Below are 25,877 nucleotides of genomic sequence, written 5' to 3'. Positions count from 1 at the left end.
ACACAGACTCCTCATTACTCCACGTGGTTAATCAACCTCGGGCTACCTCACTTTGGTTTTAAGATAATTTCGCCATGAGTTTTGAATGGCACTTGGCTCATGCACGGGAGGAAGCACCGTTCCAAAACCAATGCAATCACTTTTGACCCGAATCAAACTCCATCCACCAGGGTAACGCGGGCCAGAAAATCGAATCTCCTCAATGTCCTCGAATAATTCATTATACTACTCCACTGATCTAAACTATTTAAAAACAGAAACCCATAGAAATGACGCCTTCCAATGATGAACGTTTACAAAATGCTCTTGAAATGAACTGATTTCGATTGCAATGACTTTCGCAATAACATTTTTATAGAACAAAACTTCCACATACTACTACTATACATGCTCAAGACAAGTTCCCGAAGCATGTTTACATTCTGCGTAACCAAACGACACTGGCGAGACCCTTTCCTCTCGTGCATGATTGGATCACTTTAACGTTCACTATGCTGTGATTGGCTCTAACACACTTTCTAGTATGTCCTTATTTGAACACCTCTAGAAGTTCCTCACTACAGGACAGTCAGTACATCATTACAGTACAATTACCATATTTTGATACATGTTCCCCATTTTGGCCCTATAATTCCTACATCCATATGAATGCAATTTTGTTCCTAAATCCTGTTCCCCTTAGTTCTAAATCATGTTTATTTACCACAAGACAAGATAGACAAACATAATAGAATGGACAAAGTTCTAAATTCCACAAGATCTTTCAGTCAGTCCACACAACATTGTGGCACACAACTGCATAAAAAATATGGTCTGTTTTATTATTATAGGCCTATTTTTTTGCACTTTCTTTCTACTGCCCTGTCATAGAATTGTAAAGCGTCACATTGGTCAATTTAATTCAGTCTAGATTTCCATAATAAACCAGGCTGTAGTTGTGGACGGGCAGAGCCCACTCTTTTCTCGTCCACTGAAAGGCCCATAAACCCCTCCGAACACTCGGCTCAGACTGGGGACACAGCCACACTCAATGGGTCCCTGATGACGAAGAATGTACCGTTAGCATTTCATCTGGATGGAGTGGGAGCGTCTGTCAATGGGAGTGTGCTCTGACCTTGAGTGAGATTTGGCCCTTTCTCTGGAAACCAATCAGCGCAGGTAAAAATGAGGTGAGTTTGTTTAATAGCAGTTTTCTGCTGAGAGCTATAGGCATATGCATCACAATCTGGGATAGCCTACAGCTGATTAAACTATATATTTCTGGGTAAGTATTCACATACAGCAGTTAACACAGCTCTCTTGTGAAGGGAATTGTATCCTTGTTGATGTTTGGAGAATTTCCACTTCTAATCTGGAGGCACAGCCCCGTTTGCCCAGGTTAATCAATCACTCACCTCACTGATAAGATGACAGGCTCAGTTTCACACACCAAGCCACCTGCAGGAGAGTATCTCATCTCCCCCTTCCCCAAACCCTGTGGTTGCTTTGGGTTGGCCAGATAAGGCTTTGTATAGTGTGGTGCAAGTATTGGAACAATCATACAAGCAACTGATTTATGGGTGCAGGAAACTAAGCTCTCATGGTTAATGAATGCATTAGGCTGATAGTGACATTTACAACTGGCTGTTTTTTGAGAATAGCAGACATATGTCTCATAACACAGAGAAATACAGTACCAACCATTTTAATACTTTATTGTTATTTACAGTGGAGTATGATTGCCATTATTGACAGAAAATAGTTTTGTTTGGCTAATCAAAGGATGACGTAACCACCACAGATAAAATACAAGAGAAAAGAGCAGGTTAGGTGTGAACCCCAGCCCCTCCCTCTGTTGCAGAAGATTGATGTTTTAGTGACAGATTCTTCCTGTGGCCCCTCTGTGGATCTTAAATCATGGATGAATAGGGGGCCCCTAAAAGCACCTTTACATCCTGTTCTATTTATCTGCTATAACCCAAAGAAGTGTGAGACCTTTACATTGCTCATTGTTTAGTGCTATTCTGGGTAATACAGTAGTAACTACGTAGTATAGGCTACGATATTTAAAAAAGTGTGGCATGTAAATTCAACAACCTCACAGTCAACAGGCCATTATTACTTTCCATTAAAATATATATTCCGATCACATAATATTAGGAACACAGTCACCATACAATGTCAGGCGTAACTATTAACTCCTAACATGTCAAGCAAGCACATTTTTAGGACTTGAAACGTGAAAAAGTAAATACTGCCACCTTGTGGTTATTTGAGAATTGTGCTAAATTACACGCCTCCGCCCACACACAATTTCAGTTGCGCACAAAAAAAAGGCTATAATCATTTGCCATATAAACATCCAAGTCAATTACGTACCAGAAAAACAACGTGTCTATAGCAGTTTAGCAGTTCTCAGAGGGGCCGAATAGAGAGGGTCATCTCTTTCCCCAGAGAGGGGGCGATGTAGCGTTCCTCTCTTAGCAAACGGAGAACCAAGTCTTGGGTATCCTGGGGCCAGCGGTAGATCCTGGTACTCTGGAGCCAAGCGGGGACATGTCTCTGGAGGACAAGACAGGATTGGGATAGGTAACGTTACACCACGGCGTGAGTGACTCATGAGGATATAACAGGATATCACAACACTATAGAATCCTATCCCTATGGAGATAACATCTCACTATCCACTCACCTTGGTAGCAGTGGGAAATAATACGGGCACCAGTCGGAAATTAAGGCAGTGCTGCTGGATGAACTCATTCTGGATCTAAAATGGGAAAAGGTTGCTCAAAGATAAACGCCTGGTGCTTTTATGAATGGTCTTCATTGCATATCAAATGCATACTGTACATAGACTGTACCACAGCCATGTATAGTTTATGTTTCCCTTTGTATTACACAGCAGTGTTTTATACCTATGCTACATCATGACAAGGAGGGGCTGTGGCCAAGGCCCAGAACCTTTTTGTCTCACTGTCCTAATCTTGAGACGCCATAATAATAATAATTTAAAAAAGACAGTAGCTACCCACATTCATTTGATATATTCTTACACGTGCATGTATACGTGCCTACCTGAGTGTGAATGTACTTGGTGTGGAGACCATGCTCATCCTCCCCGTATCCCTCCACGTCTGCCTTGTACTTAGGACTGATGGCCACGATGATCAGCACTGACTTCTGCAACGCAGCATCTCATAGTCAGTTCAGTTTTTTGATAAGACTTCGTTTTAAATGGATACTTCAGGATTTTGTCAATGAGGCCAATGAAGGAAGTTCGAGGTAGTTGCTCGAGCCAATGCTAACTAGCATCAGCGCTCGTTGCGCTAACGCCAGTTAGCATTGGCTCGAGAAACTACCTCGAACTTCCTTCATTGGCTGTAACTTCTTTCATACTTGGACACAGAGACATAGAAATGGTATCCACAAGTTTATCTGACTCTGGAGAAGTACTTCGGGATTTTGGTAATATCTCTTTAAGGGTCTGTAATAAACTATTCATCAGGCATTTATAAAGTGGGTGTTCACCATGTATTAATCATTAATCCCACATTTATAAACCATTCGCTAATCATTAGTAACATGTTTTTTTTGCAGCCCCTAATCTAAAGTGAGCACTAATTATGCTGTATAAATACGTTGAGTGACCAGTGTAATTTCTCACAAAAAGATGGGCAAGCCATTGGTAGACATTCCAGCAGTACCTGGTAAAAGAATAAGCACACAACACAGGATATTTATGGGATATATATATATAGAGATTTGTGAAGAATTCGTTTATTTACATTTACAAATGTGGGAGTAATGATTCATAAATTGTTTATTTACTGACCCTTAAAATAAAGTGTTACCCATTTGCTTCTGTATAGTTTCATCATTAAATAGCTCTATTTTATGCTCTAAAAATGCTGACCGCTATGACATACATCCTTTAAATAGGTGTCCATCCACTTGTTGATGTCCATTCTTCTGACTGCATTATCAAAAATGTCAATCTGCCAGAGAGAGGAATTATGTATGAAAAATAGTGTTTAAAATATTGGGACATTTCTGAATAAAAGACCATGGAAAATACAGTTTGCAAACTTACAGCTGGTTTAAAGCCCTGATCTATCAGAAACTTCACGAAGATAAACATCTCACTGGCTGTGTCCACAGAATACGTAATAAAAACATTCCCTGCAATCAAACAGACAAGCATGGCATTCACATGAATGTTAATTGCACTCAAACAACTATTTGCATTTTAGTGGATGTTAGACTTGGTTTTAAGTCTTAATATTGAGCTCTTACAAGCCAAGGCCATAAGGTGACACAATTATTCTGATTCACAGAAAATCCACTGTTTAATGAACAATAAACTTTAAAATATTTTTTTTGGGGGGGATAAAGTTTTTGCTGAGGGATGGAGAATGATATGCACTTACTGCACTCCTCAGGTAAACTGATAGTCTTCCTCTGTTCCTGTGTAGCTGTTCCTCCCCCACCTGGTTGGCCGGGGGTCACTGGGTAAGAGGGCACCACACTGACCTCAGACATCACCTCTCTGGGAGGGGCCACACGCTGAGGAAGATTCCGGTTGGGGGCTTTTAGAGCTCCTTGTCCATATAGTCTGTTTTGAGCCGTGTGAGTCCTAGAGAGGGAAACGGTATAAAAGATTTTGTTGTCTGCTCCAAACACTCATAAAACAGGAATTATATGTATATTGTAATGCCCACCAGCAGACATTAGTGCTAAAACTGGATCCCCACCAAACATTTCCTATTAAAATGTAAACAAAGCAGCACTAGGAACTTGCGAAATCCAATTGGTTTTGATATCTAGGCTTATGATATAATCTGATGTTAGACCAGTAGGTTATAGGGATATTTAGTGTACCAGGATGGCGGGTCTTGCTGAAGCTCCCGCTGAGGTTCCGTAGGGGGAAGATGGTTATAATGATGACGATTATAGAGGGGACAGGTTTGATTTACGGGTTTCTGACATGTGTACAGTCTCGGACACCTGCCGTGCACTTGATCAGGGCCTGTAGAGGGACGTGAGAAGACATGCTCTTAACATCCTGTCTTGGATGGGCTCCCAATTCAAATCATCCCTATCTGAAGTATAGGACGTGGATCATCCAGGCTATATTTCAGACAGCAATATAAACAACAACCTAAACAAAAGCATCACCTACGACCCAGAAAATGTTATATAGCTTGGTCTTTCCACAAAAAAATAGTGCCTTTTGGGCGGGATAACTGTAAAAACAATTTTATTTTATTTTATTTCACCTAATTTTTATTTGCTGTCATAAAAAGCTCATAATGTTCCCCTTCGTAAAAACATGCTTTCCCATTTCAAGAATTCAAATTAAGAAAAGTGCTAATTAAAGTAACAGGGTTGACTGTGACAATTTTATCTTATATCAGCCATAACTCCCATTGTGACAGAAGGAATGGAAGCATGTTGTTTCAGTTCCCATAACAGGGTTGACCTTAAAACGAGGGAGAAATCACATGAACTAAATAATCATCTTCAGAAATGACTTTATCAAAGCAACAAAATAACCAGAGCTTTACAATGATGGTGACAACATGGCAAACGTTTGTGGTTAAGTGGGTTCAAATCTTCCTACAAGTCAGGAAAAGTCAGACTTTTCAAAATTCCGATTTTTGGCATTTCGGCAAGTCTATATTCAAAAAAAAAAAAATCTGATATATAAAAATGTCCATGTGGTTTATATTGAAGGGCAGTTCAATAAATATAACATGCTTTGACATGTTTTTGGCACATTAGCAAGTCTCTATTCATATTATTTATAAAAATGTCCATGTGGTTTAAAATGCTCTAAAATTCAATAATAGTACATCATTTCCACTTAAAATATCAAAGGGTCATGTCATTCTGACTCATCTGTCTCCACCGGAATACTCCTGTGACGACGGGAATCTGACGACAAAAAGGCACACTATTCGCGGAATGACCCAGCTCCAGTATCATTTGGATTCATTTATCTATGTCTTTTCTATTTAATTATATGAATACAGTTGTCATATACAGCACGTTACTTACATCGAGGAGGCGTGTGTGGTGGGTATCTCGGAGGGACACAGCGGATGTCATTTAAGTCAGACCTGAGAGAAAGAGGGGACTCCAAGTGTTCTGCTCCTTCAAGGTTACAGTCCTGAGGTAGAGGCCAGCTGGGAGGACCAGGGAAGCCCTCCGCTCCCCGCCGGTGAATCCCAGAGAAAGAGAAATCCTCAGTCCACTGAGCCCTCTCTCTGTAGGAGTGTAACCTGAGTTCGACAGGGTCAGGGGTGTGTGGGAACAAGTCTTTCTGATGCAGGGAGGGGGTTCTGAACTGGGGTCGAAGGTTACCCAGAGGGTCTTCCGTAGAGGTTCTCCAGGAGTCCTTGGGGTATTCCACCTGGCCTACGTCGTTGACGGTCACCTCAGGGGAAAACCAGGCCTCTTCCTTTGGCCTCTTTCTGTGTTCTGAGCACTGCCCACAGTCCAAGGGCAATGCTAGGTTCAGCGTTGATGATGTCATTGACTCATCTGTCTCCACCGGAATACTTCTGTGACGACAGGAATCTGACAACAACAACAACAACAGACAATATTATTCAGCTTAAGCCATTTAGGAGAAGTAAAGGGGGAAAAAATGATGTGATATGTAAGAGTGAGTTTATCGTAAGGTTAACTTTCCTTTTCGATAGGTGTGGTAGTGTGTACTGTATTTGACAATGGTGTACCTGTGAAAGAGTCCATTCTTCTCTCAGGACGAGGGATAGATTTGTTTGTAAAAAGGAAACAGAAACAAATGTGGTTTAACAGGAATGAAAGCTGAGCTCTGTGGATAGCAGAATGACATGACATTCCTGGCAACACTTTTTTAGAAAAACTGCATTCACAAGTGAAACAAACTCTTTTACGGGTAAAAAAGAAAACGAAAGAAAGCTATGATATGTAGCAGATCGACGGAAAGCCCTTATGACTACAGAACTCAAAGCTGTCCTTTGGCTATACAGAGTCACTATAATACATAGCGAAAACCAGTCAGACCAAACATTACGTATATTCCAAGGAAGTGAACTTTGTCCTCCAGTCAAGCAACTAACTTACCTGCAATGTGTCTGTGAAGGAATAATGCAAAAACAAGTCAATTACTAAATTCTCCTGACTTCAAGCAATGAAAACAAGTTAAAACATACAGCACAGGTGCCATTTACAGTCAAGTTGAACAGTTAAACCTGACCCCGGCTCCTATCTGTGTCAGAGCCGTGTATTCCACCCTCTATATGCAAATCTGCCCTGGAGCGAATAGGAAACATTCCCACAATTTTTGTCTAGAGGAAGAGATCAGTGCTGGCAAAGCAAGGGAGTCCCCCTCTGCCATTTATGCAAATAATGTGGGGCATGCAGTTCACGTCCACCAATCAGGTTGTTGTGAAAACAGAGCAGGAATTCTGCAACCAGTCAGGGCGAACCTTGTCATTTAAAGTGGATTGAGTTGTCATAGTAAAAGCACACCTACAGACATGAGGGCACTTGATTCACGGAAAGTGTGCAGCCCATTAAAGTGAACACGCTTTTAACATTAATGAGCTGCTTTTGCTAAGAAAAGACGACAACAACAAACAAAAAACAGAACGACCCGACAAACTCTTACAAAATATAGAAAAAAGTTATAGAACTCTAAAGTTATCCAGCGAAGAAAACAAGAAAATAAGCATTTAAAATAAATAAATAAAAAATCATATTCACAAGTAAACGGAGAGTTTTATTTGAGAACGGCCTTAGCATTTGGTAGAGAGGCTTTAGTTGGAGTCCAGTCGCGGCAGTCACGGTCCAGTCTCTCTCTTGTCGTCACTCCTGTCGAACCAATCGTGGTTGTACTTGGTGTGCAGGATGCAGTAGGCCACGAAGCGCGGCAGACTGAGCACCACAAAGGTCAAAGACACCGTGCCCAGCAGGAAGATGGTCCTCCGCACCACACCCTTGGTGCTCCACCCCTGCATGACCCGCCACTCCTCCTTGGTGCTCCACCCCTGCATGACCCGCCACTCCTCCTTGGTGCTCCACCCCTGCATGACCCGCCACTCCTCCTTGGTGCTCCACCCCTGCATGACCCGCCACTCCTCCTTGGTGCTCCACCCCTGCATGACCCGCCACTCCTCCTCCCACCCTGGTGCTCCTTGGTGCTCCCCCCTGCATGACCCGCCACTCCTCCTTGGTGCTCCACCCCTGCATGACCCGCCACTCCTCCTTGGTGCTCCACCCCTGCATGACCCGCCACTCCTCCTTGGTGCTCCACCCCTGCATGACCCGCCACTCCTCCTTGGTGCTCCACCCCTGCATGACCCGCCACTCCTCCTTGGTGCTCCACCCCTGCATGACCCGCCACTCCTCCTTGGTGCTCCACCCCTGCATGACCCGCCACTCCTCCTTAGTGAGCCACCTGCTGGCACTGATCAGGTGCTGGCCGATCACTGAGTTGAAGATGATGACCAGGGTGATGGGGATACCACCGGAGAGGATCGTAGTAACCCACACCAGGACGGTAGACTAGATATGGTCCCTGTAGTGACACCGGGGACGAGTCACATTCTTCCCCTCTATGGTGAAATTCTTCAGCGTCATCACCTTGATCCAGCCAATGGGCACGGAGGCCAGGTGGGAGACCAGGATGATAGCCCCACGCAGGTCAGCCTGGTAATCTTGACACCAGGTAGGAGGTGTCCAACGATGGCCCAGGCGGCTCAGGTAGATGATGGCCGTGTCAGACATTCCACAGTTACGGAAGCAGATCATGTAGAACGTGAAGAGATTGGCGGAGGAAGAAGAAATGAAAAGCAGGGGAGTCCTGTTTGGAGTAGTGACATTTCCTTTGAAATGTATCTATGAAATGTACTCACGTTCTGAAACATCTGAAACATCTCACAGACACATATAGATTTAGGAAACGGCACAAAAAATATAGGATATACACACACCTGGGATCCCCAGAATGCACAGCAAAGGGTAGTAGACCTTCTGAACAGTGATTAAGACACTGGCCCCCCTCATGTTTCAGTCCTAATCCTCAGTACCAGGCAATAGTAGAGATGGTAATCCTTGCAATAAACCCATTAGGGTAGCTGGATAAAGGACATTATTGATACAGAGATAAGCACAGTGTAATAAACATAAACAATATATGGATAAGAACCAAGAAGGGTTACATCACAGATTAATAAGCGCACTATATTTATTTATTTTTTAAAACATTGGTTTTTACTGGGCCTTTATGGATATATTGTGATTGGAGTTGGTTATTTATCGACAGGATGTTGTTAAGGTTACATTTCAACGAGGAAGGGGAACACCGTTGAAACAGGTTTGTCAGACATCTTGATCACGCTTGATAATTGTGGTGCGGGTGCATCGTATGTCTGAGGGTGACTACTAACACAATAACAGACAAAGGCTTTTTGACTACCTGAAACATGCACATGTGAAGTCTCTATAGAATAGGATAGCATAGGATAACAGTGTGACCCTTGTGTATATATGACCTTGAAAGGCTTATATACTGTAAGGGTCGAAATGACTGTGTGGTAATGTCTTGACACGGACATAAAGATGAATTTGTGCTGTTATCTTGATCATATATCTGTGGTTCCAATAATTGTTTTCTTGGAACTAGGAAACATACAATTTCACCTGTGCTGTGTCAGTAGAGCACCAACATCACTTCCTTTTTTATACCTGGGATGCCCATTTAGCAAAGTCCAATAAATGGTTATTAATTATTCCTTTGCTGTTTCTTATTTAAATTTTTAAACAAATAGTTTATATATGTAACGGCTGATTTCTTCCTCTTCCTCTGAAGAGGTGTAGCAAGGATCAGACCAAGATGTGGCGTGGTAAGTGTCCATGTTTTAATAAGAAAAACTCAACATGAACACAAAATACAAAAACAATAAATGTGAACTAACCAAAAAAAAGTTCCGTGTGGCACAAACACTGACACAGGAAACAATCACCCACAAACCAACAGTGAAAAACAGGCTACCTATGTATGATTCTCAATCAGAGACAACTAACGACACCTGCCTCTGATTGAGAACCATACTAGGCCGAACACAGAAATAGAAAGACATAGAAACACAAAACATATACTGCCCACCCCAACTCACGCCCTGACCATACTAAAATAAAGACAAAACAAAGGAAATAAAGGTCAGAACGTGACAATATAGTTATATAGTTTATATTTTAGATTCTTCAAATAGCCACCCTTTGCCTTGATGACAGCTTTGCACAATCTTGGCATTCTCTCAACCAGCTTCACCTGGAATGATTTTCCAATAGTCTTGAAGGAGTTCCCACATATGCTGAACACTTGTTGGCTGCTTTTCTTTCACTCTGTGGTCCGACTCATCCCAAACCATCTCAATTTGGTTGAGGTTGGGGGATTGTGGAAGCCAGGTCATCTGATGCAGCACTCCATCACTCTCCTTCTTGGTAAAATATCCCTTACACAGACTGGAGGTGTTTTGGGTCATTGTCCTGTTGAAAAACAAATGAGCCCAAACCAGATGGGATGGCGTATCGCTGCAGAATGCTGTGGTGGCCATGCTGGTTAAGTGTGCCTTGAATCCTAAATGACAGTGTCACCATCAAAGCACCCCCACACCATCACACTTCCTCCTCCATGCTCTACGTTGGGAAATAAACATGTAGAGATCATCCATTCACCCACAACACATCTCACAAAGACACAGCGGTTGGAACCAAAAATCTCAAATTTTGGACTCCAGACCAAAGAACAAATTTCCACTGGTCTAATGTCCATTTCTGGTGTTGGCACAAGCCAGTCTCTTCTTCTCATTGATGTCCTTTAGTAGTTGTTTCTTTGCAGCAATTCGACCATGAAGGTCTGATTCACACAGTCTCGTCTGAACAGTTGATGTTGAGATGTGTCTGTTACTTGAACTCTGTGAAGCATTTATGTGGGCTGCAATTTCTGAGGCTGGTAACTCTAATGAACTAAGAGGTAACTCTGGGTCTTCCTTTCCTGTGGTGGTTATCATGAGAGCCAGTTTCATCATTGCGCCTTATGGTTTTTGCGGCTGCACTTGAAGAAACTTTCAAAGTTCTGGAAATGTTCCGTATTGACTGACCTTCATGTCTTAAAGTAATGATGGACTGTCATTTATCTTTGCTTATTTGAGCTGTTCTTGCCATAATATGGACTTGGTATTTTACCAAATAGGGCTATCTTCTGTATACCCCCTACCTTGTCACAACACAACTGATTGATTTGGAGCTGCAGTTAGCGTAGTGGTTAGTGCGTTGGACTAGTAAGCGAAAGGGTGCAAGATCGAATCTCCGAGCTGACACGGTAAAAGTCTGTTATTCTGCCCCTGAACAAGGCAGTTAACCCACTGTTCCTAGACTGTCATTGAAAATAATAATTTGTTCTTAACTGACTTAAATAAAGGTCAACATTTTTTTTAAATTGGCTCAAACACATGAAGAAGGAAAGAAATTCCACAAATGAACTTTTAACAAGGCACACCTGTTCATTTAAATGCAGTCCAGGTGACGAAGCTGGTTGAGAGAATGCTAAGATTGTGCAAAGTTGTCATCAAGGCAAAGGTTTGCTATTTGAAGAATCTCAAATATAAATATAATTTGAGATATAATATAATATAAATATAATTTAAAAATATATATTTTCTACATAATTCCATGTGTTATTTCACAGTGCTGATGTCTTCACTATTATTCTACAATGTAGAAAATAGTAAAAATGTAGAAAAACCCTTGAATGAGTAGGTGTTCTAAAACGTTTGACTGGTAGTGTGTATATATATGAAGAGGCGACTCCGGGATGCTGGCCTTCTAGACAAAGTTCCTATGTCCAGTGTCTGTGTTCTTTTGCCCATCTTAATCTTTTATTTTTATTGGCCAGTCTGAGATATGGCTTTTTCTTTGCAACTCTGCCTAGAAGGCCAGCATCCCGGAGTCGCCTCTTCACTGTTGACGTTGAGACTGGTGTTTTGCGTGTACTATTTAATGAAGCTGCCAGTTGAGGACTTGTGAGGCGTCTGTTTCTCAAACTAGACACTCTAATGTACTTGTCCTCTTGCTCAGTTGTATACCGGGCTCTCCCACTCTTTCTATTCTGGTTAGAGCCAGATTGCGCTGTTCTGTGAAGGGAGTAGTACACAGTGTTGTGCGAGATCTTCAGTTTCTTGAACATTTCTCACATAGAAAAGCCTTCATTTCTCAGAACAAGAATAGACTGATGAGTTTCAGAAGAAAGATCTTTGTTTCTGGTCATTTTGAGCCTGTAATCGAACCCACAAATGCTGATGCTCCAGATACTCAACTAGTCTAAAGGCCAGTTTTATTGCTTCTTTAATCAGAACAAAAGTTTTCACCTGTGCTAACACAATTGCAAAAGGGTTTTCTAATGATCAATTAGCCTTTTAAAATTAGTAGATATCCACTGTTTTGGCAGTCCAGCCCAGCCCAGCCCAGCCCAGCCCAGTCCAGTCCAGTCCAGTCCAGCCCAGTCCAGTAGTATTAGGTGATGATGAGGACCAAGTGAGCCAGCTGCAGGTCAAATAAAGCCTTCCTGCTCTCTCTCTCTCTCTGGGAAGCCAGATCTACATATAGAAAAGAGGGCTCATCTACAGGTGTCACATCACCTGAAGCACAGGAATACAGACCTCTGGTGGGTTTACATTGATCTGTGAGAGCGAGGCCATGGAAATCAACATATCTCATATGCTTAAATAAGATTCTTGTAATATCCTTCTAAGAATATTGATTGACATATTGTTATAGTGATGTATCCAAGGAGATGAATTACAAGTTAAACAACAAGTTACCATGATTCCTCAATGAAGTCACCAATCTTGGCAGCTGCTGGCTGATAGGGCTCACTTCGACAGTGTGGTTTTCCATCACACACAGTGATGGAAAAGACTCCCTCTTGTGGTCTTCACAGAAAATACAATTTAAGATGACTGTTGAACGCACAAAGTTAACATAACACTTTTTTCCCTTCTATTACAGAGCTTGTGCAGTGACTCTCACCTGATAACAAATACCCTGCAGCTTATCAGCCAACATATGACTGCCATTGCCGAGGTGTCCCTTTGCAAACTTTACCAATGGAGTTGGCGATGTGCTAGACGAGTTGTGAGGTGATTGTATGAGCTGCAGGCTGTGTGTGTGTGTGTGTGTGTGTGTGTGTGTGTGTGTGTGTGTGTGTGTCGGTCTGACCGTAGAGTTCCCCTGTAACTAGCTGGCACCGGTGCCTCATCCCAGCTGCAGGCCTACCCTGTATTCATGTAGCAGTCATTTAGCACCTCCTTAGGTGCCTGCTGGCCCTCCCCTCAACATACAGCTAAGGTGCTGGAGAGACTCCTGTCCAATGATGTCAAAGGCGTGCCTTCTTTAAATCTCTTCTGTTTCACCCTGGAGCAGTGTGGTCACGAAGGCAGAGATGGACAAGCCTGTTGGATTATGTCTAGACACACACAGCAACAGACGCAGCAATTCCATAGCATGAAATAATATATAAAATAAGTGGAAAGAGTGTAAAATGTTTATTGTTCTTCTTGAATTTCAAATGCCAAACCACTGAATTAACAAAACAGAAAATGTTAACAAATGGAAAAATAGAAGAATTAACACTAGGAAGGCTACTGACACTTTTAAAACTGTTAAGCTGTAAAACCGACGAGGGGGATCAATCTTAAACAGATCCTTATTAGCACTTAAACTATCGTAAGATGAGAACAAATACTACATTTAGATTAAACAAGGTCAAACTTTACAGCCGGCCGCTTCACCAGTGTCTTTGCAACGTTCCCCCTGAAGATACAATGCACCCCATTCCTCAGAGATCTCTCCAATGAAGGTTAAATAAAACATACTCTGAAACAGGAGACGCAAGACTTCAGATATCCACGTCAGTTTAAACATAAAAAGATAAAGTCATCCAAAGGAAGTGGTCCAGAAATGAGCTGAGGAAGGATCCCTGACAGGCAGACAGACAGGGCAGACAGGCAGACAGCAGACAGGACAGACAGACAGACAGAGGCAGACAGACAGACAGGCAGACAGGCAGGCAGACAGACAGGCAGGCAGAGGCAGACAGGAGGCAGACAGGCAGACAGGCAGACAGGCAGACAGACAGGCAGACAGGACAGGCAGAGGCAGACAGACAGACAGGCAGACAGGCAGACAGACAGAGGCAGACAGGCAGACAGGCAGGCAGACAGGCAGGCAGACAGACAGGCAGACAGGCAGACAGGCAGGCAGACAGGCAGACAGGCAAGGCAGACAGGCAGACAGACAGGCAGGCAGACAGGCAGGCAGACAGACAGGCAGGCAGACAGACAGACAGACAGACAGACAGGCAGACAGACAGACAGACAGGCAGACAGACAGACAGGCAGACAGACAGGCAGACAGGCAGGCAGACAGACAGTGTGGGACATGAGTTTGAGGAGCAGGTGGATGGGGGCATGTCACTGTTCACAGAGGGAGGAAGAGATGTTACCCACTAAGACTTCCCAGTACATGGCTTCACGGCACGGAGGAAACAAGGAGGAAACAAGGACCATCAGATGGATGCCTTGGAATGGCTGCTAAAATGGAACTCGTATACAGGTTCAAATAAGACCATTAAAAGCAGAGATGAACATCTTTCTCTTCTTAAATAAACATCATGTCCTTCCAGTATACACTAAATAATACCTGGAAAGACCAATCTTTTCCCCCGTTATTTATTTTTCTTAAAACCTGGTAAGCGAGAAGAGATATGTTCAAAAGTATAATGCGCACACATTTGGCTGTAATTACAAAATGTAACATACATTATTTGTAAAATAACTTTGTTACGGCATTAGCCTAACATCTATTACTTTGAGGAGGACAAAACTATTTTACAAGGATGAACAAAATAAAAGCAAAATCATATCAAACTAAATCCATGAGGTGCAAAAGAAATCTCTACAGAGTATTTTGTCATGCTTGCCTCAAGTCCCTGTAAAACAGATGACTTTGCCCCAAACATTATTTATACACTGAGGCAATACACTCAGGACTGGTTTTCTTATTTATTTTTATACATGAGCAAAACCGCAAAAATGAAATAAATAATTTATGGAGGTGTTCATTAAATTGCCCCCAAAATAATAATAAAAAAAAAATTAGCTTTGACAGACATATCCTGTATATTCTGGATTAGAAGTGACAAGATATCATGGTCTCATGGTGCCCTTTTGAAAATATCATCTTCATTGACCATTTTCTTTATCACCACCATCATCATCATCATGGAGAAAATCAGTCAAAATGCCATAACAGAAGCAAACAAACCGCCAAAACATAAACCAAAAGTTAGGCAGAGGAGCTGTTCCTATTTACATTGAATACAGGCATTTCATTACATCATAACTAGCCCAAACCACCCACAAACCTCCCTCCCTCTCTCCTAACTGGTATCTCTGGTATCCAGTCGGTTGAGTCTGTCTCGGGGTTTCCCACGGAGAGTGTTTGAGAGTGTTGGGAGCTGGAGGAGAGTTGAGACAAGATGCTCTGTTGAGCTGAGGAAGATGCACGGGTCCCTGGTGTGGCTCCAGAGAGCCACGGTTCAGTCCAGTCCCCAGCCCAGAGCCCAGCGTTTAGAGGTTGTCCCCTGGCTGGTACTGCGGCTCCGTGGCCGTGAAGTAGTCCTCCAGGAAGGCCTGCAGGTACTCGAAGGTGGGCCTCTCCTCGGCGTCCTTCTTCCAGCACTGCACCATGAGCTCGTGAAGGGAGATGGGGCAGTCCTGGGGACAGGGCATCCTGTAGCCTCGCTCCACCTGCTCCAGCACCTCCCGGTTGTTCATCCCTACACACAGACAGACAGACAGACAGACAGACAGACAGACAGACAGACAGACAGACAGACAGACAGACAGACAGACAGACAGACAGACAGACAGACAGACAGACAGACAGACAGACAGACAGACAGACAGACAGACAGACAGACAGACAGACAGACAGACAGACAGACAGACAGACAGACAGACAGACAGACAGACAGACAGAGATAAGGAAAGAAAAAGTCTCTTCAAGTAATCAATAAATCGGTTCAATGAAAGAGATCTGTTTAGATTTTACCTCCACTGAATGACCTTAATGACACAGACAATGAGCGTTCAACCATTGTACTGGAGATGCTGATCTTGAGGCAACATTTGGACCTGGGAAAAGCTTTCTCGTAACACAGGGGTCAAACGTTTTACAACCTGGGGGCGTTGGAGTGACTTGCCATCTATTTTTCACTAGCTACGAGATGTGGCCTCGGCAGCAACAAGAACAGTTCGGAGGGAGGGCGTCAGAAAGCTGCTAAGACATCTTCCAGGATGATGCTATTATCCCCTAAGTCCCAGCTCGGCCCCCATAGCGTGCAAACCCTCCCCTCACTTCCCCCTCCCTCCCTCTTTTCGCACACCAGCCCAGCCCAGTGCAGCGTGGCCCATCTGGACAAACATGTGTTCCCCATCCCCCCTCCCTCTCTCAAAGAGGCTGATCTCAGTCAACTCCCTGCCCAAGACCAGCCCTCTCACATGGACCAGCAGCGGCCCAGAGGCAGGCCCTGGATTACGGTTATAAATCTCAGATTGTATCAGGAAAACAAAGTCACTCAGCCGTGTTTAAAGACCCCTTCTTCTCTTTTAACGCTCAGTAAAAACAGCAGGAGCTGCCTGCCACTTGTTATATAAGCTCTTGTTGTGGTGTATAATTGCATCATAGCCCTCTACCTATTTGCAATCCAAGTGAGGACTCAACTCAGAATGTGGACATTACATCACAAGGGTTGCGTCCAACAAAGTCCCCAGGACCCTAGTGTTCTAGAAACTAAACAGGATGCCATTGGAGACGTGACCGTCGAATCTCTGGTTATTTGACCCTCCTCACCTGGGTAGGGTACACGTCCCTTGGTGACCAGCTCAGTGAGCAGGATGCCAAACGACCACACGTCTGACTTGATGGTGAACTTTCCATACAGCGCAGCCTCCGGGGCTGTCCACTTAATCGGGAACTTAGCACCTGGGAGAGAACAGAGGGGGAGGTATGAATAAATGACAGAATGTAAGTTAGCTATGGTATTCTTTCTCTCTGGAGCTGGGAGTGTCTCCCAGTGTCTCTGTTCCAGTCTGTAGTACAGTGGAATAGGCAGACAGTGAGCACATGTTTGGATCTGAAATGGGAGTCACTGACATCCTGTCAGGGTGTGATGATGCGCACATTATGGCCAGTTTTGGAAGAACTCCCTTCATGACCTAAGGCAATCATTATTGTGTGTCTGTGTTTCGTTATTGTGTGTGTGACCTCACCTTGCCGTGCTGTGTACTCGTTGTCCTCAATCAGCCTGGCCAGTCCGAAGTCGGCAATCTTACACACCAGGTTGTCCCCGACCAGGATGTTAGCCGAGCGCAGGTCTCTATGGATGTAGTTCATCCTCTCGATGTATGCCATGCCTGCTGCCACCTGGAACACACACACACACACACACACACACACACACACACACACACACACACACACACACACACACACACACACACACACACACACACACGGTAAAAGCACTGCGTTCGACTTAGTTCCAGAGAGAATGCTGCACACGGTGACACACCACTGTCTTGAAGTGTCAGTGCTGCCGAGTCGTCTTGTTTGTGAAGTCACTCACGAGTTCCGTTATAGAAACACCGAGCGGAATGAGTGACATTTTTTTTTTCAATCAGGGCTTTACCTGGGCTGCCATGTCAACCAGATTGGGCAGTTTCAGTCCTCGTCCCTCCCCATCCTTCAGGAAATCCAGGAGGCTTCCTAAACAACAGGAGATTTCTGTTTTCAGGACATGCATTTGAAATAGCAGATCTTTATTGAAACATCAGTTGACAGCAGTCTGACCAACATGTGGGATTCCTTCCCAGCCTGCCAACGAAACAACGATCACATCAAAGTTTCCATCCCAGCCTTTTCTATACTTAATTCACGGATCTGAAGCGCTTTCTTGTGGTGCTCGTAAAATGTCAGCTTCTTGGCCCGACTCCGTCATAGTTAAATATAGGCTCTCATTATTGTCGTAATGAATGAAAACAATATTCCAGAGGAATAACAACTACCGGGCCGGCGACAAGGCAGGCGGTTACACAGTCGATCTAGCTGGACCTACAACGTGTCACAGAAGGTGGTGGTTCACCACGTCGTCAATGTTGGACTGAGTGCTCCGGTCCGTTTTTCCTCCATGGCATCGTCGCAGAGTACGTGGACAAAGGTATTGCGTGTGGGTCTGTGTGTGTCTTTCACAACATGAACTGTGTGTGGGTGGGAGTGTGTGTATAGCGTGTGTGTGTGTGTCTGACTATGTGTACATGCGTCCACTCGTGTGTGTGTGTGAGAGTGACAATACCTTTGCCCATGTACTCAGTGACGATGTAGATGGGTTCCTCAGACACCACAGCGTAGAGCTGCACCAGCTTGTCATGCCGGAGCTTCTTCATGATCTGGGCTTCTTCCAGGAAGGACTCGGGAGACATGGTGCCCGGCTTCAGCGTCTTCACCGCCACCTTAGTGGTGCCGTTCCACGTTCCTGTTACCCACCAAGGACAAAGAATTAGTACAGCCGTCACATCACACAACTCCCGGGGGCCGGTTTCCTAGACACGGTTTAAGCCTAGCGTTGGACTAAGAAGTTATTCAAATGGAGATGATCCGTGAAGCGTGCTTTTCAGTCCAAGACTAGACTTAATCTGGAAAACTGTCCAATTATGTCTACGGCACATCACGTCACAAAGCAAGACGTGACCCCGCTTTGTTGTGAATGTAATTAGGCATTGCTGTTGCACAATCTAGTATGTTCATATCGAAAAACATTCATGCTTTGGCATACCAACAAACACAGCACACAACCCAGAAATGGACATTGAAGTCTGCTTGCCTTTAAAGGTTGTGCTGAGGGACGCATAGATGTGCATGACATTTCTAGCGACCCTTCATTTCAAATGGCTTTCAAAAGCCGCGGGAGAGATCTGGTGAGGTTTTAAACCCCACAATATACCAACACAGGGAAGGATAACCCCATTGTAGGATGATTAACAAACGCAACAGCCTCATAAGTAAAAACCCCTCTGTGGAGCTGTGCCAGTTACTGCACTGTAGCACAGTGTGGCCATGCCAATGTTCTTCTCTACAGTACTTTACATACACCCAATATTGAACCATTGAAAATCATGGTCGATTCTTCATACAAGGTCATTTAGCTTGTTCTGTGGCTCAGTCGCAAATTGCACGATATTCCCTATATAGTGCAGCAGTTTAGACCAGGGCCCATTGGGCTCTGTTCAAAAAGTATTGCACCATATACAGTAAGGAATATGATGCCATTTGGGATGTGTTCTGTGTCAGTAAATAATGCAGAAATATCAGCTCTGACCTAAAGGCAAGACAGACCTCCAGTCATTCGGCGACATTTGGAATTCACATGCGTTTCTTCTGTGGCGGGTTTCATTTAAGAGCGCACTCAGAAATCCTTGAGAGCAGTGTTGATTAGTGACACAGCTATGGCTGCTGGGCCTCGTCGGCCATTTTGGGGCCTGGCGCTGTGCCGTTACTGTGCTGAGGTCACCCGCTGGGTTCTGAGGTAATGGTATCCCAGGGGGGCTGGGTGTCACTAGCAGCAGGGTTTGGGGCTAGCAGCTGGGACTAGCCCAAACTTAAACTCCAAACCCCTAAACAGCCTGTTGAAATGTTACAACAGGACAGGACACACCCCTGATCTCTGGATTTAAATGTAGTCCATGTAGCCAGTTCAACACAGAATACATAAAAAATTATAGTGAGATTGTATGCTTAAAAGGCAATGCTAGGATTATTGATTTAAGACTGAAGCCTAAACTGAAGCATGATACAAATAATATTTGCAAAAATCTAAGGGTATCCTGGGAAAGAAATTATAACTTACATGTTACTAACCATTATATTACAGAACAGAACTACCTGCACAAAAGTTTCCTTTTGTGTTTTGCTGACTGGCCTGAAAAAGTCCTCAGGTTATTCAATAAAACTCCTTTACATTTAGAAATAAATACATGTAAGTTATCCAATTTCCCTCCCGGACACCCCTCAATAGAAATGAAAAGAACGGAATGGAACTATTTGGTTCTTACCACACCACACCTCAGCAAAACATCCCGCCCCCAGCTTTACTTCGAACTCAAGTGAGTCTCTGGCGATTTCCCAGGAATCGTGAGTCAGGCCCATAGTATCAGGGGTGCAGTTCACACACACACCCGTTAAATTAAAGCACAAACCATCCGCACTCTCTACAGGGGAAGGAACAGGGAAGTCAAGGCACACAGGGTTAACTACCAGGGAGAGGAACATGCAAACAGGCAGATGGAAGGCGGCCATATTGAACTGAGAGAGAGCGGAGCTTGTAGACATCTCATTTAACAGTGAAGACACAAATGTTGTTTTTTTGGTCTCTGCCAAATCTCTCAAAGAGAGAGGTTGTGAGTAGACTGTCAATCTGTTCTCGGTCTGATGTCTCTGCTTGCTCAGTCAGGGGCCCCCTTCCACGCAGCCTGCGGTCAGACGTTTACGGAGGCGACTCTGCCCGTACCCATCCAGACCTCCCCAAACTGCCCATTCCCCAGACGCTTGATGAGCTGCAGTGACTCCCGCGGGATCTCCCAAACGTCTTTGGTTTTGACGGACAGGTCGGTGAGGCGGGGCATCCCTTTGTGGCAGGGCACCACCAAGCGACAGCACAGCCCCGCGGCCCGCTCTGCACACAGGCACAAGGAGCGCGTGCGTACACACACACACACACACACGCATATACAGAGACACAGGGTGAGATCGAGAAGGAAGGGGATTGAAAGAAAGCAGTTAGCAAAGCACTGTGAAGAGAGAGAGAGGAGGGAGAGAGAGAGAGAGAGAGAGAGAGAGAGGAGGGAGAGAGAGAGAGAAGCTGCAATAGACAGTAAGTTAAAGGGATCTGCCATAGCAGAACAGTTCCAGGTGCATCCAGCAGCCAGTCAATGTGTCCCACTAGATGTCCCAGACGGTGTCTGTCCCCAGGCCATAAGGTCAAGAATCAATCTGTCTAATGCCCTCTTAGCTACTGTTCATCAAATCACACTGAGTGTCGTTCCAACCTCCATCCTCCCCCCTACAGTACTGCACTAGGGTTCTGTCAGCTCCGTTGATGACACACGTAACGGGATGTTTTTAGCATTACATTTCTTTGAATGTAAGGAATTCATGAAGGAATTCCAAAATAAAGTGAAGGGTCAATATTGCTCAGGTTGCAGCCTTTGCTCTTAGTCAAAGCTAGAACCCACTGCGAACAGGCGTTCCACGTCTACTTTTGATTTAGATTTGGTTGAGTTGTCAACTAACGTTAATTCAACATGAAATCAACAAACATCTCACCATGTCATTGGATTTAGGTTAAAAGTCTGATTAAACAAAGACGAAATAACCTTATGTTTTCCACGTTGATTCATGATTTTTCTTTTTTTTTTTTTTTGGGGGGGGGGGGGTTGAAATGACGTGGAAACAACGTGATTAGCAAAGGCAGGTCAGGCTTGACCACAACAGCCTGCTATAGATGGCCACATTAATGGTTCCACTTTGGCTAAAGGCACGTGTGACTCCCAATGCTTTAGCATAACGACTGTAATTGTTTAGAGACGTGGCTTGTCAATCACTCCAGATGCACTGCACGGCGTATTTACAACTAGGACGTTTTAATGTTCATGCACACTGTGTAGTGAAGGAGGGCACTGTCATCTAGATTTGAGTCAGGGACAACAGAAGCCATTGTGGCTGGCAGCTGTGTCCATTACTGTGTGTGAGGACGACAACACGTCCTCTCATCCCTGACATGAAAATTGGCATTTCTCCTTTACGCAGTGGAAGGAGCTGTGTTTGCCCACCGCCGATTCAAAAGCGAGGTGTGGGAATGGTGCTTCCGCCCTGTGCCAGGGGCCCCGGGCCTCTCCAGGAGATAAGGACCAGGCTGTTTTCTCAGGGCAGTAAAGGGGAGATAAAGGCTCTCCATCAGAAGTGTGTTGTGGAATAATCAGAATTGGTTGGTAACATAGATAAGATGTTTTATTTTCATGATATGCTTATGAGTTATTTCTCATAAGAATGTATTTTGTTGTTGTATAGTGGTGGCCATTGGCAGTTATCTGTTCTATGTCAAGACTAAGTTGCATGGGCCGCAGAGAGGGGAGAGGTCAAAGTGTCATCATGTGTAAACATATATTTTGCTCCACTGTGTCTGTGTGCCAGTCACTCCCTACTTTTCCCATCGGGGAAAGCAGGATGGCAGTGTCTGGAATCATTCTATGCTCCCTCTAATGTTGTCCCTATCTTAACCTATAGCAATCATTCTCCTCTCCGTGAGTTTGTCCAGGATTTATTTAGAATTGGTTGTATCTAAATGACAATTTGATATATGCCTGTTGATATGGGGGATTGGTTTATGGTTCTAGGGTTTGAGTAAGGAAACAAAGCTGAACGATTTATTATGTCTATGCTGTCTGACAATGTGTGTTCTTTGCTATTAAAGGATCTCAGTTGCAATGTAGAGGGGGCTCTCAGAGAATTCATTGATAGACACTGAACTGATCTGAGAGTCACAGGGTTATGATAAAGCTCATATAATTAAAGATGGACTTTGATAACTAACTCGTGACTTGTGTTGTGGTTTGCTCCCATGATTTGGTAAATAGAGGAAATTTCCACGACAAGTGTTGTGTTCTGACTGCACGCCAGCCATTAAAGCCCATCGGTACCTGCTGCTGTGGCCAGGTATCAATACTGTACTTTATGTCTCAGTGTCACGATCATGAAACATGTCGCTACGGCAAATGGGAGAGGCGTTGGACACACTGTATGCACACAATAGGTGTCACAACTGTTATTAGCCCTCGTTGGCTATTAAAAATAAGTGGTATTTCCAAGGAAAAGATTTCATTATTTTTTTTTAAAGATAGTTTGGGCTGGTGTTGTTTTTGCCAACCGTATGTGATTGCTGTGTGACTGCTGTGGAAAGGTGCGTCGATAATCCTAGAAATTGAATCTCGATTCAAAAACCCAAGTGAGAGATTGTGAGAAAGCAAAAGGGTAATGCCACGAAATGAGTCCTTTTGATATTTTAAATTAGACATTTTGCACCAATATTGGATTTTAAAAGCGTGTTATATTAAAATGAAGTGCCCTTTAAAGCGGCAATCAGCAGTTGAAACAATAACAAAGTGTCCTCCCAGGCCCTGTTTCAGTAAAAAGCTGAGGGATTGGGGCTGGAGAAATGTAACCACTTCCAGATTCATAGACAGAGCTATGGATCCAAGGACTGACCATCCATGATATTAAGATGATAGATTTAACCATGTTTTGAGGCTATTAAGTGTTGGTTTACAAACACTGAAGTAAAACAAGCTTGTATTTTGGTTTGTGACGGGGTATGACAGTTGAACTAAGCTCATGAGGCATTTACAAGTGATATTCTTCAAGAATCAATGGGTACATCTCATTCATGTATTAGTCCAAAAATGTATGTAGAAACTTCAGATTCTATAAACATGTCCCTCTGTGCACTTTCTGACTTCTGAGGATTTTAACCCACTTAAGCCCAACATTTCTCATCATCATTGTAAAGCCCTAGTTATTTTGTTGCTTTGGAAATAGTCATTTCTGAAGATTGTTTATTTCATGTGATCAGTGATTCATTTTAAGGTAAAAAAAAAAAAAAAACAACAACGTGTCCCTCATTTTAAGGTCAACGGTGTCAATGTGAACTGAACTCGCATTTTTATTAACGGTGAAAATATTCCTTCAAAAGCTTTTTGAAAAGAAACATTGAACATCTAATAGTCAAATCATAGTATAAAATCAGGTGAGCTGGTCCTACCCTTTTTGGCCATTTTCTGATGTTTTGTGGTGGAAAACTGAGTGTGTTGAGCATATCAAGTCAACCCTGTTACCCGTAGATTGACAGGCTAGAAATGTTTTAACAATTACACTTTTTTTTGTGAAGCCTGCATTCAATTGCCCCTCCCTGTTGCACACAACAAGTTTCCATTCCCCCTGTCACAAGGGGATTCATGGCTGTTTTACTCGTTAACCCTGTTACGGTCAACCCTGTTACTTTATTTGGCACTTAATAGGCACTTACTATAGTAATAGTTGTTTTTATTGAACCTCTTGAGATAGGAAAACGTGCTAAAATTACAAGAATCTTTTTAACCAACTTATTTTGGACTCATTTTGTGGAACGACCCAAAAGGCAACAGAAGAAGCACAAGCCCTGGAGGAAAACCACAGCAGTCAAGGTCATTTGAAGAGGTGTGTTTGAACTTCACATATGTTCTCTGGAGTGGTGATAAGGGGGGAAAGAAATGGACAGTTAATGCACAGTGACACAAACATACACACAAAACCCATACGGTTCATTTCCAATGGGCTCAGTGAGGACATGTCAACGTGCTAACTGGAGCACGTGGAGGGAAAATATCACCCTTCTCATGGGGAAAGACAGACAGGGGAGAGAGACAGACACACACAGAGGGAGAGTGATCCATAAAGAGAGAGGGAAATAGAGAGCGTAGAGAGAGAGAAAGAGTGGCGGAGGAAAAGAGAGCGATATACTAATATATATATATATATAGAGAGAGAGACAGACAGACAGACAGAGGGAGAGTGATCCATAAAGAGAGAGAGAAAGACAGACAGGGGAGTGATCCATAAAGAGAGAGGGAAATAGAGAGCGTAGAGAGAGAGAGAGAGAGAGAGAGAGAGAGAGAGGCGGAGGAAAAGATAGAGCGATATACTATATATATATAGAGAGAGAGAGACGGACAGAGAGAGACAGAGACAGAGAGAGAGCCGTCTCATCTGACACCAACACATGCTCATGAATGCAGCCTGTCGTCATCACAAAGTGACGTTCAACTTTCCTCGTGGTCTGTACAACTGGGCCACTCAATAGCATGGTGACGGTACAGTACAGACCACCGTTGTTAAAACGGGCTCATTACTCTCTACATGGTGAGATAATAAGACCGCTATCTCACATTAAGACAAACAGTAGACGACATCATCCTATCAGGGTCCCCTTTTCAAACCACCATAGGTGGCGCCGGTGTCAATCTAAAATGTACTCCTCAACATTGGTTGAATAGTTGATTTCAAACCATGCCACTTCATCCCTCCATGAATCACTTAGCTGTTGCATTCTCAACAGTTTTCAAAAAGTTTGAAAGTACTTCGCTCAGTATTTGACGTTTGTGTTTATGGACCACATTACACCAGGCGTCACTTCAATTTCATTCTATTCTCTTCTCAAATGTTAAGTGTCAGCATCACTTTCTATTTATGCCGTTGAAGAGGCCTCCCCAGTGGAAATCACATTATACTGATTGTGTCAGCAGAATACAATTCTGGATTCATCCAAGAAATTGGACGCCAGGTCCGAGGAGAAGCCTGTTGTATCTATTTGTTTTTAAATTATGTCTCCACTATAACACCAACATCACTACAGCTATTAAAAAGAAAGGGGGACCAAGGCACTCTTCATATAATTCATTAAAAATGCCTTTATTTGTATGGCGTGTTCAAAGTAAACAAAGATGAAAAATTCTAGACGTGTTTCAGCTGCATGGCCATCTGTCTACAAAACCAACCATTGTGTACCTTAGTAACTTCTGTCTACAAAAACCTACCATTGTGTACCTTAGTAACTTCTGTCTACAAAACCAACCATTGTGTACCTTAGTAACTTCTGTCTACAAAACCAACCATTGTGTACCTTAGTAACTTCTGTCTAC

At 43.6% G+C, this 25,877-nt stretch overlaps 2 protein-coding genes across 6 annotated transcripts in view; both read right to left on the bottom strand.

Annotated features, from left to right (window-relative positions):
• Positions 1–1,668: 1,668 nt before the first annotated feature.
• On the bottom strand, positions 1,669–7,290 carry traf3ip2a (TRAF3 interacting protein 2a). The gene is made up of 10 exons (XM_035774664.2): positions 7,090–7,290; positions 6,720–6,736; positions 6,037–6,558; positions 4,858–5,005; positions 4,407–4,612; positions 4,070–4,158; positions 3,906–3,974; positions 3,055–3,159; positions 2,672–2,746; positions 1,669–2,541 (listed from the first exon to the last, which is right to left on the bottom strand). The coding sequence occupies exons 2-10, from the start codon at positions 6,733–6,735 to the stop codon at positions 2,395–2,397; spliced, it is 1,377 nt and encodes a 458-aa protein (XP_035630557.1). The 5' UTR covers position 6,736; positions 7,090–7,290; the 3' UTR covers positions 1,669–2,394.
• Positions 7,291–15,079: 7,789 nt separating this feature from the next.
• LOC118386809 (tyrosine-protein kinase Fyn) overlaps positions 15,080–25,877 on the bottom strand; it is a 78,701-nt gene continuing 67,903 nt past the window's right edge. For 3 of the 5 annotated variants that reach the window (XM_052523488.1, XM_052523490.1, XM_052523487.1), the window contains 6 exons: positions 20,657–20,821; positions 18,446–18,625; positions 17,783–17,859; positions 17,364–17,517; positions 16,945–17,076; positions 15,080–15,868 (listed from right to left, as the gene is read on the bottom strand). In XM_052523488.1, the coding sequence (XP_052379448.1) occupies positions 15,660–15,868; positions 16,945–17,076; positions 17,364–17,517; positions 17,783–17,859; positions 18,446–18,625; positions 20,657–20,821 (917 nt within the window). In that variant the 3' untranslated portion in view covers positions 15,080–15,659. Of the gene's footprint in view, positions 15,869–16,944; positions 17,077–17,363; positions 17,518–17,782; positions 17,860–18,445; positions 18,626–20,201; positions 20,358–20,656; positions 20,822–25,877 lie in introns of all 5 variants that reach the window. The other 2 variants (XM_052523491.1, XM_052523492.1) reach the window with 2 other exon arrangements.

The sequence above is a fragment of the Oncorhynchus keta genome, chromosome 8 (genome assembly GCF_023373465.1).
Source record: "Oncorhynchus keta strain PuntledgeMale-10-30-2019 chromosome 8, Oket_V2, whole genome shotgun sequence".
NCBI lineage: Eukaryota > Metazoa > Chordata > Actinopteri > Salmoniformes > Salmonidae > Oncorhynchus > Oncorhynchus keta.
This window is presented reverse-complemented; position numbering and strand designations above follow the sequence as displayed.

Bases quoted from the DNA above. Each gene is read 5' to 3' on its own strand.
- traf3ip2a (XM_035774664.2), bottom strand. The intron at 5,006-6,036 runs GTAAGTAACGTG...GTCCCTCTACAG, and splicing joins ACCACACACGCCTCCTCGAT to GCCCTGATCAAGTGCACGGC. The intron at 4,613-4,857 runs GTACACTAAATA...TTCCCTCTCTAG, and splicing joins CAGCAAGACCCGCCATCCTG to GACTCACACGGCTCAAAACA.